Genomic DNA, 17,814 nt, shown 5'->3' with positions numbered 1-17,814 from the left:
TAAGACATCTCAAAGAACCCTGGAAAGCCTTTGTTCAATAAAAATTGAAAATAAGCGTCCCAGGACCTTCAAGACGTCGGTCATATCAAAACATGAAGGCCCTGGGATGTTTATTCTTAATTTTTTATAAGTGGGTTCTACGCCCGCGTGCGATTCTTGTCTACATTGCTCAGTAGTCGGGAGATGATGCGCTCGATCCGAGCCATGGTCAGCCTCTATCTAAACAGAACGGCGCTTCGTTTCTTCACGGCGCCGTTGTTCGATGCCCTGTGGCCGTTCGCCACTGTGCGACAGCGCCATGTGTTCGATTAATGGCGATGCACAATTCCCTCCGTTGCAAATGTCAGCAGGCTAAGGCGTTGCGCTGCTGAGCACGAGGTCGCGGGTTTGATTCCCGGCCGTGGCGGCCGCTTTGATGGAGGCGCAAAAGCAGAAACGCCCATGTGTACGAGATTTCGGCGCACGTTAAAGATCCCCAGGTGGTCAAAATCAATCCGGAGCCCTCCACTACGCCGCGCCTCATCGCCCGGGTTGCGTCGGCGCGTTAAACCCTACAATCAATCAATCAATCAATCAATCAATCAATCAATCAATCAATCAATCAATCAATCAATCAATCAATCAATCAGCAAATGTCAGCAGCTCAGCTACCAAACGCTGCACTGGAGATTTATGAAACATGACAAGTACCCGGGCGGGAGTGAGGGCGAAGTTTGCCATCACTTGGAGCACTCTCGGCATGAGCACGCGGAGCGCGGTAGCAGCGGTCCTGCTGCCGCTCCGGCTGCCTGCGTCGTGGTCCGTTCACTTTGTTGGCCGATAGTACGTGTGCACCGAAGAATGGGAGTGCACCCAGTGCGAAGAAAAGGGCTCAACAGGACGCAGGTCGCAGTGATCATATTGCAGGGCAGGAAATGTGGTTACGGTTTTCCGGCGAGTGAGGGAGTAGGGCGTTTAATGGTGGGCCAAAATATTTGTCCAAGGCCGTTGCAGGTTTTGTTTTTTACCCACTGTCCTCATTGTGGTCAATGCTGTCCGAAGCTGTAGGCTTCTAGAATTTTGACGCTAACTCTCAAAGGAAGGGGAGTTCGGAGCGGTGACTCATTAGCCGCTTTCCTGCACAGGGGCCATTTTGTGTGATTGGAGGCCACCGAGTGGAGCTAGCACCACTGAACATGATTTTCCGGTTGTCCGTCTGATCACAATACCTAAAAAGCTAGCAAGGGTGACTCACTGTGTCACAACTGCTGGCGCTGCGTGGCAGGATATTTATAAGTCTTTCAAAATTACTGGTCCCTACTTTAAAGAGGGTAGTCTTTCTTGGGTTACTAGATACAAAAATATTGGTGTGTCTGGATGTCTGTCCCTCCTCCAATTCAGTCGCCTGGAATCAAAACTAAGAGAATTCTTGAACGAGACGACACGTGTATCAGAAAAGCATTTTCAAATAACTGGATCTAATAGCATTAATCGTACTTGTGAATGCTGTTCAGCAAAAAGAAAGCATTAGGGATATTGAGGCATGACATAAATACCTAATGCAAATACTGGCGGTGTTCTTTCAATTAAAAATAGACTGGGCATAATTTTTGTCATGAGAAACAAAAATAAACGCGCTCAAAACAGTATTTTAACCACACAATACAGACAGCGCCTGTGGCTTGAGTGCCAAGTGCAACAGTAACAAAGCATTCCAGAGCAGTCGGTGTGTCAGTGGTGTGTGAGCGTGAGAAAATGTAACTGGATTCAGCAAAAGTTCATTGAGTTTGGGATTGTAGGACCAAGGCAGAAGGGAAGAGCATGGGTGAGGCCAGAGGAGAGGCAGTTACGTCGCAGGTGTGGGAGAAGTATATCGTCTTTCGACGCCATTAGCAGCAAAGTGAACAAGTACGGTGCCATTTTTTTCAAGATGGTATTCTTTCTTGGGCTACTTAAATGCAGAAATTTTGGTCTGTCTGTCTGTGACTCGATTCAGCCAGCCGGCCAAAGTGAAGCAAGCTGCGCAGTAGTCTTGTGTCATCATCATCATCACCAGCCTATCTACGCCCACTGCAGGGCAAAGGCCTCTCCCATTCTCCAATTGTCTCGGTCCTGTGCCAACTGTGACCAATTTATCCCCGCAAACTTCTTTATCTCATCTGCCCATCTAACTTTCTGCCGCCCCCTGCAACGCTTGCCTTCTCTAGGGATCCACTCTGTTACCCTTAATGACCAGCGGTTATCTTGCCTTCGCATTACATGTCCTGCCCACGTCCATTTCTTCTTCTTAATTTCTACTAATATGTCTTTAACACCAGTTTGCTGCCTGACCCACTCCGCTCTCTTCCTGTCCCTTAATGTTACACCTATCATTTTCCGCTCCATTGCCCGCTGAGTTGTTCTCAATTTAAGTTGAACCCTCTTAGTGAGCCTCCAAGTTTCTGCCCCGTAGGTGAGTACCGGTAAGATGCAGCTGTCATACACTTTCTTCTTCAGCGACAGTGGTAGGCTGCTATTCATTATCTGAGAATGTCTGCCATATGCACCCCACCCCATTCTGATCCTTCTAATTATCTCTGCCTCATGGTTTGGATCTGGGGTCACAACTTGGCCTAAGTAGATATATTCGCTTACCACTTCCACTGCCTCGCCACCTATGTCAAACCGCTGTGCTGTCCCGAGGTTATTGATCATTACTTTAGTTTTCTGCATATTAATTTTCAGTCCCACGGTTCTACTCTGTTCGCCCAGTGCGGAAAGCATGCTTTGCAATTCGTCCCCCGAGTTACTTAACAAGGCAACGTCATCAGCAAATCTGAGGTTACTGAGGTATTCTCCATTAACCCTTACACCCACCTGTTCCCAATCCAACGTTCTGAATACTTCTTGTAAACATGCTGTGAATAGCATTGGAGAGATTGTGTCTCCTTGTCTGACACCCTTTCTTATAGGTATTTTACTGCTCTCCCTATGGAGGATGATCGTAGCTGTAGACCCATTGTAGATATCCTCTAGTATTGTTACATAATGCTCATCTACCCCCTGGTTCCGTAATGCCTGAATGACTGCTAGGGTTTCGACCGAGTCAAATGCTTTCTCATAATCTATGAAGGCTATATATAGGGGTTCAGTATACTCAGCGCACTTCTCTATCACCTGATTGATCGTTTGAATATGGTCCATTGTTGAATAACCTTTACGGAACCCTGCTTGTTCTTTAGGTTGACTGAAATCTAAGGTTGCAGAAATTCGGTTAGCGATTACCTTGGTAAATACCTTGTAGACGACTGACAGTAAGCTGATCGGCCGGTAATTTTTCAAGTCCTTCATGTCGCCTTTCTTATGAATTAGGATGATGTTCGCGTTCTTCCAAGATTCCGGTACCATTGCGGTCATTAGGCATTGCGTATACAGGTTTGCCAGTTTTTCCAGTTTGCCAGTTTGCCAGTTTTCCAGTCTTGTGTGCCCACAGCCAAATATGAACGTCCATGTCTGGTGGCAACGTTCGTACTTGTCAACTTTGTTGAACAGGAACGAGGCATTACGAAAATATAACAGAGAAAATCAATACATAAGATATATTCATGAATGCTTCATGATATTCATGATATTCATGATATTCATGAAAAATTCATGAATGCTTGGTTTTTGCAATAGCAAATGAAATACTACATCCACTGCAGAAAACCGTTGCCTGGTGTTGCCCACACTACTATAGATCCTGTTGGTATTTAGAAAAAATCAAACAGCAAGAGCAACGAAAGGTTCCACTAAATCACTTCCACGTTCCGCTTGGAATGCTCGTGCAGTAGGGCACGTGGTTCTATAGACATTGTAGTAGGGTGCCTCGATTCGCACGCGTGTCTGCTGTATGACAGCGCCCGACTTGGAGCAGTGGCGCGCGGTAAATTTGAATTGGCTTGAGCAAACCTCTGGTGTGTTTATCTAGGGAGGCTGTTGAGGAACAGTAAGAGTGAGCGGGAAAGGGAAGGGAGGCCTTTACTTGCCAGGGGCGCCAGTCGACTATCGTCTTTCGTCGACATTTGCAACGAGAGGAACAAATACAAGGCTTTTTTTTTTTGCTAGGGACGAGTTTTTCGAATCTGGATTGGCAGCGAGAGGATTGCCAAGGGCTGGTCATTTCAAATAGGCCAAGGAAGTGTGCTGCATTCGTGACCCCTTTAGGAGTTGCAGTGCTCACAAGCATTTGTAAACCGTCGCTGTTTGTGTAAGCACTCAGAGCAAGGTCCATGGGGCCTCAGAGACGTGTCCATGTGCAAAGCATATTTTGGCACTTACTGCTCCAAAGTTATTCACAGCATGTTTACAAGACATATTCAGAACATCGGATTGGGAGCAGGTGGGCGTAAGAGTTAATGGAGACTACCTCAGTAAGCTCAGATTTGCTGATGCCGTTGCCTTGCTAAGAAACTCGGGGGGGGGGGGGCAAATTGCTAAGCATGACTACCACACTGGACAAGCATAGTAGTACCGCGGGCCTGAAAATTAATATGCAGAAAACTGAAGTAATGCTCAATAGCCTCGGGACAGCACAGCGGTTTGAGATAGGTGGCGAGGTCGTGGAAGTGGTAAGCGAATATATCTACCTAGGCTAAGTTGTGACCCCTGGTCCCAGCCATGAGGCAGAGATAATTAGAAGGATAAGAATGGGGGGGAGTGCATTCGGCAGGCATTCTCAGATAATGAATGGCAGCCCACCATTGTCCCTGAAGAAGACTTACCGCTACTCACCTACGGGGCAGAAACTTGGAGGCTCACTAAGAGGGTTCAACTTAAATTGAGGACGACTCAGTGAGCAATGCAACGGAAGATGATAGGTGTAACGTTAAGGGACAAGAAGAGAGCGGAATGGGTCAGAGAACAAACGCGTGTTCAGGGCATACTAGTAGAAATTAAGAAGAAGAAAGGGGCGTGGGCCAGGCATGTAATGCGAAGGCAAGATAACCATTTGTCTTGAAGGGTAACAGAGTGGATCCCTAGAGAAGGCAAGCGGGGCAGGGGGTGGCAGAAAGTTAGATGGGCAGATGCGATCAAGAAGTTTGCGGGGATAAATTGATCGCATTTGGCACAGGACTGGGATAATTGGAGATCCATGGGAGAGGCCTTTTCCCTGCATTGGGCGTAGATAGGGTGCTACTGCTGGTGATGATGATATTTTGGCAAACCAGCAAGCTTTTTGGCGTGTAACGCTTAAGCAAGCACACTTTGTTGAGTACCTCACAGCAATTTAGGCTGTACTAGGTCACGTGATGTGCCTGAAGATGTAACTACAAGTTTATGCACCAGACACCTCCTTATTCCGCTGCTTCGGTTCGGGTGCCAGGTTAAAAATGTCATTTAGTTTAATTGGAAACTTGTTATGTGTTCTTGTGTTTGTAAAATGCCAACTTCCACAAGTAGTGGCTAGCATATAATTGGGAAATTTCGGTTGTCAGCATTTCGAAGCAGTAATTTGCCTGCTTCACAGGGGAAATGGGGTAGGGGTGATGGGGAACTGGGGTTGGGGAGGAAAAGGATGAGAGATGAAAAATAACAATGGGTAAGGTGACATCGTGTGTGTACCGTACTTACCTGATTCTAACGCGCACCCGATTTTCCACGCAAAAAAAATAATAAAACTTGCACCTCCGATTGTAAAGCGCGCGGAACTTAGTGTCAAAGAAAAACGAATGCGAAAGAAACGGGAAATTTATTTTCCGAAGTAATCTCACTCCTCGTCACCCTCCAAGAGCTCTTTGTCGCTTTCCGCTTACCACAACATCTCGTCCCCGGTGCCATCAAGCGCGTTCGCGATGCCACACTTCTGAACGAACGTTCAACCGTGGTCGATGGGATCGTGGCCCACGCCTCGCACGCCCATCCCGCGAGCTTCTCCAGAGGCGCACGCTTCAGCCGACCGCTCGTTGTGAACGCGTGCGAGCAGCTCGTAAGCCGCTCGTGGAAGCGGCACACCTTTGTTGCCGCTGCTGCCATTGCAGTTATCAAGGGTGCAAGTGGTTAAGATTTGACGATTTGTGCGAACGCCAATAGAAAAGCGTAGGCGCCTTGGCTTCCTGCGTACCCTACCGGTGTCTGAAAAATCATTGCTAAAAGTTTTGGCGCCATCTTGAGATGGCGATGGCGATGAGTGGGACAAAATTTTCGCTGTTTTGGCAGTTTCAGTTTCGCATCCGATTCTTACGTGCATGCGATTTTTCGCACTATTTTTCCGGAAAAAAAGTGCGCGTTAGAATCGAGTAAGTACGGTACATACTTAGCTAGTCCAATTTCGGTGCCCTGTGTTGTAGTGTCCATAAACAGTCAATGTTGAAATGTACGTTGGCAGCCGGGATAGGGGAGCCACACCCAAAAAGGGTGTATAGCATCGGAATAAATGGCGGTTATCTTCCCAGCTGAATCATGGTCGTATGCACATCACGGCACATTACGTATGTGTAGTCCTATGTTCATGTCTCCGGTTCTACAAATTCTTGCGCAGTGTGAAAGCTCCAATTCTGGAAATTAAGATTCAGCTGAATTGCCATTTCAAAATGATTGCAGTTTAGTATCACCATCAATATGGTCAGAGCTAGGATGGTGTTTTATTTGTTTTGGCAAACGGCATTTGGCTGTAAGAGTTGATTTGAGGAACGACTGTGCAAGCTCCTTGTGAACCCACCTTGCCACGCTTCGTTTACAATGGAATGAAGATTTCCTCAACCAATGCGTCTAACGTGCAGCTTTCATTACAGAAACTGGGGGCCATGGTTGGGGAAAGCCACTAATTTCTTTTTCTTGCAGGTGACGTAACAATGGGCAAAGCAAGCAAGGTTGAAGTGGAGGTTATTCCAGCCACGGAGTTGAAGCGCGGACCTAATGTGAGCTTTTCTTTTTTACGTTTCAGCTCGCAGCATTGTTGGCTCTTAATTTAAACAGGCCTGCATGTGCATTGAAATTGTGGCATGTGCACTTTCCTAATGGGTGCATGCTCGATGAACGGGAGGCACAAAGAGGTCTTGCTAGCTGATTGTTTTGCGCCTTTGGGATACACTGCTGTGTACATTCTTTTGCACTTGCAATGCTCTGGTTGTGCGACGTTATCAAATGATTTTCTCCAAGTTTTATTAATTTGCAACACATGCAGATTGTACATCTAAAGGGAAGGTACGAAATGCCGGTAGAATTAAATAAAATCTGTGCTTTTGCAGAGTTTCGTGGATATTGCATGGACAAGCAGATGGCATTGAAATTTGTGTTTTGTGAGGGTTATTGCTTATTTTTGACTTAATGCAATGTGACTATATTGGATGGTAGTCTTTTAAAGCGAACAACTTTTTAGAAGCATGTTTTCGGATTTTGGTCATGCTACAAGTGACACGACGGTTATACCAGCTAATTAAAAAGAAATTTCTTTCATTTTAAACAGCTCTATCCGGTTTTTTTAGCATGAAGAACCAATGGCCAAAAGAAATGTATCGAAATATGTAGCTAGCACTGTAACACTCTCATGGGTGCCCGCACGGTGAATGTGGTGGAACGACGTAACTTACACAATCTAAATCCACCAAGGCAGCTGTCTCAAAACAGTGGCCAAGTACTGAAAAAGCACTGGATAGCACTTCCTTATACAATTCTCTGCTAGCAGGTTGTTTGGGTTTTGGGGTAACTTCTGCTACAGATGCTCTTATGGGCATGTGGATGGGGTGGTATTACCTGTCTATCTGTAATTGTATTATGCAAGTCTCTTCACCGTGCCCTCAGGGTGAAGTTCTAACGTGTTTGATTGATTGATTGTAGGGTTCAACGCGCCGACGCAACGCAGGCGATGAGGCGTGCCGTAGTGGAGGGCTCCGGGTTAATTTTCACCACCTGGGGATCTTTAATGTGCGCCGAAATCTCGCACACACGGGTGATTTTGCTTTTCGCCTCCATTAGAAAAGCGGCCGCTGTGGCCGGGAATCGAACCCGCGACCTCGTGCTTAGCAGTGCGCCTTAGCCCCTGAGAGTTCTAACGCATTTGATTCGGGGCACTGTTATGGATTTGCATTGTGGCGGTACCATTACAAAAGCTCAAGGGCAGGTCATTTTGTGCATGAAAGTTTTATTGAGCATATACCGTATTTACTCGCATAATGAACCCACTTGCGTAATGAACCCTCCCCCCACTTTTCTTCTTGAGAATTTACTTTTTTGTCACTTTGAATAAGAAATGCAGCGGGGATTTGTACATACATACAGAAATGCTAAAAACGCATTCCAACAAAAAGAAATCTTAGCAGTAGCCGGAGACGTGAGTGGGAATGCTGTGGCTCGCAATTTAAAAATTGCGCGCTTGCGGTGCGCCACCTGCTGAACACAAAACAAGCCTTGCGCCATAAAAACGTTGTGGTGCGCAAACAAAGCGCAAAACGTACTCCGCACTCGTTCCCTGCTCTTTGCAATTCCGGCTGGTTTTGGCGGCGGCGTGGAACAAAACACTAAACGTACTCCGCACTCTCCTGCTCTTGCTGTTCCGCGACTTCGCCATGACGCTCCGTGATGTTGTTCAGCTGTGTTCGACCTTTTTTTGTGCTCTCGGTGCGCGCCGTACGATGGGCCAGTACATGAGCTGCACAGGCGGTTTTAAACTGAAGGTGGTGGAGCATGCGTTGATGCACATGGAAACCGCGTGGCTGGGCGGCACTTCATTGTTGACCCACTGCGTGTACGCTACGGGCGAAAACAAGGTTTTTGGTCGGAGAACAAGGATCGTCGTGTGTTTCGTGGGCCCAAAAAAAGGAAGTTTCCGGGTGTGAGAAACGAGGTTTTGGAATGCTTTCACGGCATGGAAGACGGTTCGCTGTGGGGTGGCTACAAATGTGAAACCGCAAGCGACTTCAGTGGGGAGGACAGCTCCATGGCGAGTAGGGGGCCACTGGTATGTTCAGAATAAAAAAGAAACTCCATTACATAATCATTCAGGTGTTTTTACGAAAATGGTAAGGCGCTGACGCGCTTCTCTTAGCAGCTTTATTGTGTGGAATTTCAACTTTTAAAAAAGCTGTTGCAATTTTTTCCCGCATAATGAACCCTCCCCCCAAATTCATGCCGAATTTTCTGGGAAAAAATTGGGTTCATTACGCGAGTAAATATGGTAGCTTATGGGATAGGGGGCTTTGGTTGCCATAATCAGTCGGCATAGCCGCGTGCTACGAGCTCTCCTTTAAGGTGGGGGTTGCAGCTGGACATACAAATACCTTTGCATGTTGTTGCCATGAGCTGGGCCTTTTGCTAAACACACCTTTTCTGTCGGTATTTCGATCTGCAGATCTACCCCATGGAGCGGAAGCCGAGAGGCCGGTGCCTCATCATGAACAATCACAAATGCAAGGATCTGTCGGGGCGAAATGGCTCATATGTGGACGCGGATCGCATGGAAAAGCTGTTCACGGCATTGCACTTTGAGTGCAAGAAATTCCGAGATCTCACTGCAGACGTGAGTTCTAATCTGCGGCTTGCACGCAAACCCTTAAAACGCCATTAACTAGAGCCACGCCATTAACTAGAGCACGCAAACCCTTAAAACACCCTTAAAACTAGAGCCATTAAAAAGAAATGACATCCGGAACGTAAGGCGTTTTACTCTGTTTAAACTTTGTGTTTTTTCAATATTAGCAGAGGGGCAATTCTCAGTGCTGTAACTTGTTTCGTTGTCTCCAGTGAAAAGGCATTGTGTGTTATGACTTCAAATTCCCCTAAAATTGAAACATGCTTACATGCCAATATTTTTTATCGAAGGTTTTTTTTAAAGTGGTGATCTAGAAGTATTAGTACTATAAAAATTAAAAACAAAGGAATTATTTTGCAGCCATATTGTGGATGCAATGAGCACATGCACTAGATACAAAGCGTACACTAGGCATGTGTGTAAACATGTCGAAGCAATAACTTTAGGGGTTGTCATGATAAAATATCCTTTCAGAACCACCATGATCTAACTGCCGCACTTCAGCAGTTACACGTGCTTACAGGCATTAGATGTATGGCCAATGCAAGAATCGCAGTCGTCCAGTGCAGTGCAGGCATGCGAGCTTTCACCATTCGGGTGTTATCAAACTTTTATCGATCACAAGTGCAGCCCTGCCCTGCTCCAAAGCAGGCACGTAAAACTGCATGGAGCTAGGATAGTTTTACGCACAAGCTGCCTCAGTTCTTCAGCTTGCATGGAACAGGAGGCAGCTCGTGCAGTGTCCTCAAAGAGGCTGTGATGATGTCAGGGTTTCGGGTGTTATGAACAATGAGACAATGCGCACGTGAGCGGCAAAGAACGAGAGGCAACACAGGGTTCGACAACACGGAAGAACAACATTTATGAACAGACAGACGGCGGACTTAAAAACTACAGACATAAAAACTAAGGACTAATGTCCTACTCGCGCTAGTCCTACCAGCAACCGCAGTAACCAGCTAGGCAATTGAACCAAATAAACCCACGAGCTCACAGTTTCTGCTGCACGGTCAGGGGGGGTGTTGTTTTGTTAACAAAGGAGGGAAGAGAAAAGGCCTGGGGATATTGTTGAACTCAACGGGGAGTTCACCCTCATACAACCCAGTCCAGGGGAGGGGATTAGGGCTTTAAAGGATAGGAAGAGAGAAGGGGGAAGAGAAGAGTGGTAGGAGAGTGGGGGATAGTCTATATCGCATTCGTTTCGTCCATGACTCGATGGCTACAAACGCAGCGCTAGTCCTGTTGTAACCATGAAATTGAGAAGGTGCTGGAAGACCTCCCGTCGAATGGCGTCCGGTCCCGTGGGGAACAGGTAGTCTTCTAGCTTGTGGCTTGGGGCACCAAGTCGCTGGAGTGCGGCCCGGAGTTCTGCCCTCGCGGTGTCATGCTGGCGGCAAGAGCACAGTAAGTGCTCTAGCGTCTTGGGCTCTGGGCAGTCGGCACAGGCGGGGGACGCTCGGCGGCCTTGGTGGTGCAAGCGCGCTCCCACGTTGCAGCAATTGAGCCGCAGGCGAAGCAGGAGCGACCGGGCGTGTCTGCTAATGCGTCCGGGCAAGACCCGTGGGGCCTGGCCACTGACTACTCGGGCATCTGGATGCATGGCCTCTACCACTCGTGCCAGGATAGTCCTGGCAGCATCAAATGACACCACATCCCGGGAGGCTGGGACCCCTGCCTGGCGAGCAGCACCTTTGGCCAAGGCGTCTGCAACCTCGTTGCCCGTGATGTTCACGTGTGATGGCAGCCAGTGAAGTCGCAGTGGACACCCCTGCACTTCTACCGCATGAAGCTTGGCCGCCAGCGACTGCTCAACGTAGCCGCTAGAGCTGGCTGGCTAGTCGGTGGCACGCAGACGGAGGAGGGCAGACTGTGAGTCAGTCAGGATGATGGCCCCCCGGGCCTGGGTGCCCTGCTTGAGAAGAAGATCTGCGGCCAAGTGGAGTCCAGCCAGATCTGCGTGGGTGGATGAGACAGGGAAGGGCAGGCTGCACACCTGGCTGGTGCCGAGTTCTAGGGCCGTGCAGGCGGCTCCGGCTCTGCCCATTGACTGTTGCACAGATCCATCCATGTACACGTGCAGATGTCCGGCAGCGTTGTCCTGCAGCAGGGCAGCCACCTCTTGGTGGACGGCCTGGGGTGGAGTCTACCTTTTACTACGGACCCCCAGCAATGTGGTGACGATGCGTAGAGCCTGCCCCGTGCCTGGGGGTGGTGGCTCCAGGCGGGGCCGCTGCGGCTACACGATGTGGCTCTCGTACATACCGAGCAGCATGCCCATCTGAGAGTTAGGCCGGCTGCGGTAGCGCTCGAGGAGTGCCGCGCCGTCCGATGTGACCTGCAGGCGGTGGATGTGGTGCAGCCCCACCTGCAGGGCCCGCATCTGGATAGGCCAGAAGCCTGCCTCCGTGTATGTCGCCACCACCGGAGATGTGCTCGGAAGGGCCAAGCAGAGGCGGATAGCCCGGCGCTGATCCACCTCCAGCTCCTCCCACCGGCGCGGCTCGAGTTGCACTAAAGGCAGAGCATAGAGGACGGCGGACGACGCCATCCCGTGGAACACTCGCAGGGCCACGGTGTGTGTGCAGCCCTGTCCACGCGCCAGCAACCTCCGCACGCCCTGGTGGACCCTCGTTGTGCATTTTCGAAGCGCCTTCACCGCAGGTAGCCAGGACACTTGGCAGTCGACCAGGAGCCCCCGTTACTTGGCGCTGGTGCGCCAAGGAAGGGACTGACCGTTCAAGGTGAGCGGCGGTGTCGTCTTGCGCGCCCTGTATCCCCTCAGGTGGAAGATCATGGCCTGCGTTTTCGTCTCGGACATCTGGAGGCCACGGCTTGTCAGGAAGGTGGCAACTGCCCACAGCACCCCCTGGAGACACGCCTTCACCTTGGAGAGTAGCCTCGTTGGTCCGTGCGCCCAGATGGCGATGTCGTCAGCATAGACCGCCATTCCCACTGGAAATGCAAACCCAGCTGGGATGCAGTCCGGGAGTGGAGCCAGGACGAGGTTGAAAAGGAATGGGCTGAGCACACTCCCCTGAGGAACCCCAGAGCTGACGTCTCTTGGGCTGCTCGTTGCTCGGCCCACCCTGACTCGTAGGGTCCTGTTAGTCAGGAACGCCCTCGCGTATCTCCGGAGGTGCCCCGAAACGCCATGCTCTCCAGGACCTCCAGGATAACCTTGTGGGGGACGGAGTCGAAGGCCGACTTCATGTCCAGTAGGAGCAAGAAGGCCACCTCCTTATCATGGCGGGCCTGCTCCAGCATAGACACCACATCTCCCAGGGAGTCAGCAGCGGGGGGGGGGCGCCTGAAGCCGCTTTGCTGCTCCTTGAAGACACGGCAACGATCAGAAATCCACTGGAGGCGGGCCAGGATCGTGTTCTCCATCAGCTTCCCCGCTGCGGATGTCAGAGAAACCGGCCGGTACGATGCAGGCTCAGTGGGCGGCCTACAGACCTTCAGCATCGGCCTGACTAGTGCCGCCCGCCAAGTAGGTGGAAGGCTGCCCTCCCTCCACACCTGGTTGAAGAGCTGTAGAAGCGGCTGCAGCTGGGTGATGTCCAGGTTCCGGAGCATTTGGTATGTCACCCCGTCAATACCAGGGGCGCTTCGCCGCTTCGGGCATCGATCCAGGGCAGCCCGCAGCTCCCGGAGTGTGATGTCGCCACTGCAAATGGCCATCACTTGCGGCTCCTGGGGGGCCACCGGAAACACGTGCACCCGGGCTTCAGCGGCGGGTAGAGCTGGGGTGAACTGGTCGGCTAGCCGCTCTGCCAAGGCCTCCTCAGTGATGCGCAAGGAAATGGCAGAGGCCAGCAGGGGGTGCCGGTTGGTGACGGAAAGCTGGAGAAGGGCCCGGAAGACTCTCCAAGCTTTGGCTTGATCCCTACGTGAGTCCACGGAGGAGCAGAGCGACTCCCAGCTCTGCCTCCGCCGCTGTTTGGCTCTGCTCCTGCACTGTGCATCCACCTGTCGGTACGCCGTCCAGTCTTCCGGACGCCTGCTCCGTATGGCCCGCCGTTGCAGCTGGTTGCGCCTGGCCCGGAGTCTCAGGAGCTCCAGGTCCGGTAGTGCCGTGTAGAGGGGTACCTCCCCCCGCACTGTCGCCTTGTTGGCACTCTGCACGACAGCTGCCAGGAAACCAGGCGCTGGGTCCTCCAGACGCTCTGCCATCTCAGGTCATGACAAAAAACAGGTCATGACAAAATTTGCACACAAAAATATAATTCGCACAAACACTGTGACGGGTGCCACCTTAGTTAATGCCTCGTGCTGCCTTTTTCTCGACGTCACAGTGTTTGTGTGAATTATATTTTTGTGTGCAAATTTTGTCATGGCCTTTTTTTTCTGTTCTTTCCTATCTTTGTTTCTTTTGATAAGTGTTTTTAAATTCACACATTTTTTCAATAAACTCAGTTGGAAGTTAGCGCTTGTACCCGTCGCCTCCTTTGTCGTCCTCGTTTTGTTGGCGCTGTACGAAGTCACAGTCTTGCTGGCTCCCCCATTTATTTATTTATTTATTTATTTATTGTACCCTCAGGGTAACATACATTGTAGAGGGGAGGGGCAATAATAATCAAGTAAGAAACGATACAAGCACAAGAATACTTCGAAAAGAACATTAGTGAAGAACATCAAGTTTGTATGGGCTGTTTACTGGGTTACAACTCAGTGCACAGTTGAAACATAAAAAAAAAGCCTTGGCAGTCAAAATAGAAGAAACGAAAACGCTTCCAAATAATGAGAACACAAACCAGTGGTTAGAATTTTCACCGAACAGCGGGTAAAAAGGAACAAAAAAAAGGAAGAAAAATGTACAGACGCGACAAACAGGCCCTTATTTCAACAGCGCATGCCCACGCAAGAACAAGATGCGGTATATCCAACAATCTATAGCGTTATCGTGTACACTAGGAAAAAAAGAAGAGGATCATTTTGGCAATTCCAATTTACAGATAATTTTGAACAGAGCCCGCGCATGCTCATAACAAAACAAACATAAACAGCAGCACAGAAGGGCACATAAATCACATTCCACCATGCTGAATTTCCGCGTGCCGTATATGACATTGCAAGGGTAACATAGCGGGAACCGGAATTGAAAAAGTTAAACGAAAGTAGAACACTACGACGTGAGTAAATTACTCAAGGCATTTTTAAAGAGAGTCGGATTGACTATGCTGGTGATGGAATGGGGAACACGATTCCAGTCATTACATGTTTTGGGCAAGAATGAGGTTGAATGTGTGACGGTATTTGAATGAGGAACATAAACTTTCTGGAGATGGTTTTGGCGCGATGAGATGTAATTTGGAGGCCTTATCCAGATAGCATGCAAAGCAAGATTATGATAATAGATTTTGTGAAAGAGGCAGAGACGGGCGTTTTTCCTTCGGGTGGCTAGGGCGGAAAGGCCCAAGTGAAACTTCATCTGTGTTACACTGGATGTGCGATTGTAATTACCAAGAATGAAACGGGATGCACGGTTCTGAACTCGCTCAAGCATGTCTATTAATGTGGAGTGACCAGGGTCCCACACTGAGGACGCATATTCAAGTTGAGGGCGGATGTATGTCGTGTACAGGAGCAGTTTTAGAGCTGCAGGAGCAAGGAAGAAATTTCTTCGGAGGTACCCTAGTGTCTGGTTAGCTTTTGCTGTGATATGTTCGATATGAGTATTCCAGGAAAGGTTGTTAGTGATGTAAACACCAAGGTAACGGTACGATGTTACAGGATCTAATGGGGAATTGCTTAAAGGGGCACTGACACAAAATTTTGAAGGCGAGATAACTTCGGAGATAGATTGGTGGGAACACATATACATCATCTGCAAAATATCAGCGGTGAATACAGCCTAGAACATATTTAAAATCAATTTTGAAGTGTGCGAAACGCAACCGAGCGGCCAGCAGAGGACCACGCGCAAGTGTAAATAAACAACATCCAAACACGTCACGAGTTTGTGTTTGCCGCTTCCGCACTGCCGGCTCGCCGCTCCAATCGGAGGGCCGGAGGGCGGAGCTTCTGCTCTCGAGAACGAACGACCCGATCGTTGGCGGCGGAGGCGCCGTGAATTCGTCAGCTCATCGGGCAGCTGGCCGCGACCAAAGTTCTACAGCGATTCCAGGCACTCTGTTTCTATTACTGTTTATTACCATTGGATGCGGAAACGCGCCGGAGGCACGAAAAGGCCACTGAGCAAGCCGCACGGTCGCTGTGCAGGCGGCGGCCACGGCCGCGAAGCGGCCCACGCCGGCGCAGGTAGCTCGAGTGATAGCTTGTTACCGCTGCACGAAATTGTCCCCAAGTCCCGACTATGGTGGCTTACATGAGAAAGGAGTTAATGATGCCATGGCGGGTTGCATTAAAAATTGTAATCTGCACCGCTTACGAGAGCGGCACTCCAGTATCCGCCGCAGTGCTAAGCCGAACACATCTGTAGGCGGACCTGTAGGCAGACCGGCCGGCTGCTCCCAGCGCGCGTCTTGCCACCCACCGTCTCGAGCGTCGCGCGTCGTTCGTTAGCCGCGGTAGCATTTGCACTCGCAGCGCCTGCGTCACATCCACGGTCGCTTTTTAATTAGGCGCCTCACGAGATCAGTACGGGGGGCATTCGCAGAAACTGCCGTCGATGCGGATTCGACAGTGCTACGGCGGCTCTGCTCTGTAACTGTGATATCCCTCCCACGGTCACGTGGTCAGCTTTGTTCACACAAAATCCACAAAATCCATCGTTTCGCGGCACTCGCTGAAACCGAAACTGCGACTGGCCGCATTGAAAATGCCTCTAATTAAACAACCGTCGCACGCTGAAGCAAATGAGGTTTCTACAGGTTATAAGTAGGTCACTAGCTACTTATCGCAACAAAAAAAACAAGATGCAAAATTTTTGTGTCAGTGCCCCTTTAAGTAGTATGTTGGAGGCACATTACCTTTACGGCTTATTCGCATAACTTTGCATTTCTTAATGTTTAGCTCCATTTGCCATGTTTGACACCAAGATGTCACAGTGTTGAGGTCGGTCTGAAGGTTTGTAATATCCGAGTCACTAGTAATTTTATGGGAGATGACACAGTCGTCAGCAAATAAATAAATTTGAGAGTGAATGTTACGAGGCAAGTCGTTTATATAAATTAAAAAGAGTAAAGGTCCAAGTACCGACCCTTGGGGGACGCCTGAAAGAACGGGGGCTGTGGGGGAGTTGTAATCATTGGCGTTGACAAACTGTACACGTGAAGTTAAAAAGGCATGGATCCATCCGATTATTAAGGGCTCGATATTTAAGTGTTCTCATTTTGTAAAGGAGGAGTGAATGATTGACCTTGTCAAAGGCTTTCGCAAAATCTAAGAATACGCAGTCAGTTATGTAACCATTGTCTAGATTTTCATGTAGCTGGTTGGTAAAGGATACTAACTGAGTGTCGCAGGAGAAATTTTTGCGGAACCCGTGCTGAGCGACTGTGAAAAAGTTGTTACTCTCAAGGAAACGGGTAAGCTCAGAAAAAATTACATGTTCCATTAATTTACAAGGCACATGAGTAAGTGAGATGGGTCTGTAATTGCAAGGATCATGCGTTGCTCCAGATTTGTGTACAGGTACAATTTTGTTTGTTTTCCAGTCGTGCGGAAGTACGCCTTCGTTATACGATTGCGAGAATATACATTGCAAGAATATGGAACAGTACTCGGCGGCATTCTTTAAAAATTTAGAGGTTATTTCGTCTACGCCGCATGAAGATTTGGATTTAAGCCTTTGAATTATTGTTTTAATTCCTATAGCGCTAAAGATAATGGGATCCATGGGGGTATGATTACATGGCGGGAGTTCTGGGTAATGAGAGCGGATACCTGACGCAGAGAATAATCTAACAAAAGTATCGTTTAGTAAAGAAGCACAAAGATGGCTTGGCACATGGTCACCTCTAGGGGTAACTAATGATAGTTTGTTACTAGCGGGAGGTTTGTAAATGTTCCAAAACTGTTTCGGATTCGTCTTTAGGATGCTAGGAAGGGTACTTGAAAAAAATGTTGATTTCGCAGCCCTTAAGGTGCCTAAATACTTTGAAGCAGCTTCCCGGTACTGTGCCCATCGAGAAGCACTTGGGGACCGTCGAAAACTGCGAAATATTCTTCTTTTTTTGTTGGCGAGCCGATTTAAGTGCCGATTGTACCACGGGGCGTTACGATTAGAATAAACGTGACGAACCGGAATAAATTTATGTATTAGTTCCAGAAGCTTGTTCTTGAAGATATTCCAGTTGGTTTCGACCGATCGTTCAAGGTATCCAGGCAGAAAAACGTCTAGAAATGAGCCAAGTTCTTCATTGATCGCCGAATAGTTCCCTTTG

At 49.0% G+C, this 17,814-nt stretch overlaps 1 protein-coding gene across 2 annotated transcripts in view; it reads left to right on the top strand.

Moving 5' to 3' along the window:
- The window catches only part of LOC144146061 (caspase-3-like), a 163,461-nt gene that overhangs the window by 54,318 nt on the left and 91,329 nt on the right, over nucleotides 1-17,814 (top strand). The window contains exons 3-4 of one of the 2 annotated variants that reach the window (XM_077677987.1): nucleotides 6,781-6,857; nucleotides 9,287-9,454. In XM_077677987.1, the coding sequence (XP_077534113.1) occupies nucleotides 6,781-6,857; nucleotides 9,287-9,454 (245 nt within the window). The remainder of the gene's footprint in view (nucleotides 1-6,780; nucleotides 6,858-9,286; nucleotides 9,455-17,814) is intronic. The other variant, XM_077677988.1, reaches the window with a different exon arrangement.

This window comes from Haemaphysalis longicornis, unplaced genomic scaffold (genome assembly GCF_048455015.1).
Source record: "Haemaphysalis longicornis isolate Haplotype H1 unplaced genomic scaffold, Haemaphysalis longicornis Haplotype H1 scaffold_7, whole genome shotgun sequence".
Lineage (NCBI taxonomy): Eukaryota > Metazoa > Arthropoda > Arachnida > Ixodida > Ixodidae > Haemaphysalis > Haemaphysalis longicornis.
This window is presented reverse-complemented; position numbering and strand designations above follow the sequence as displayed.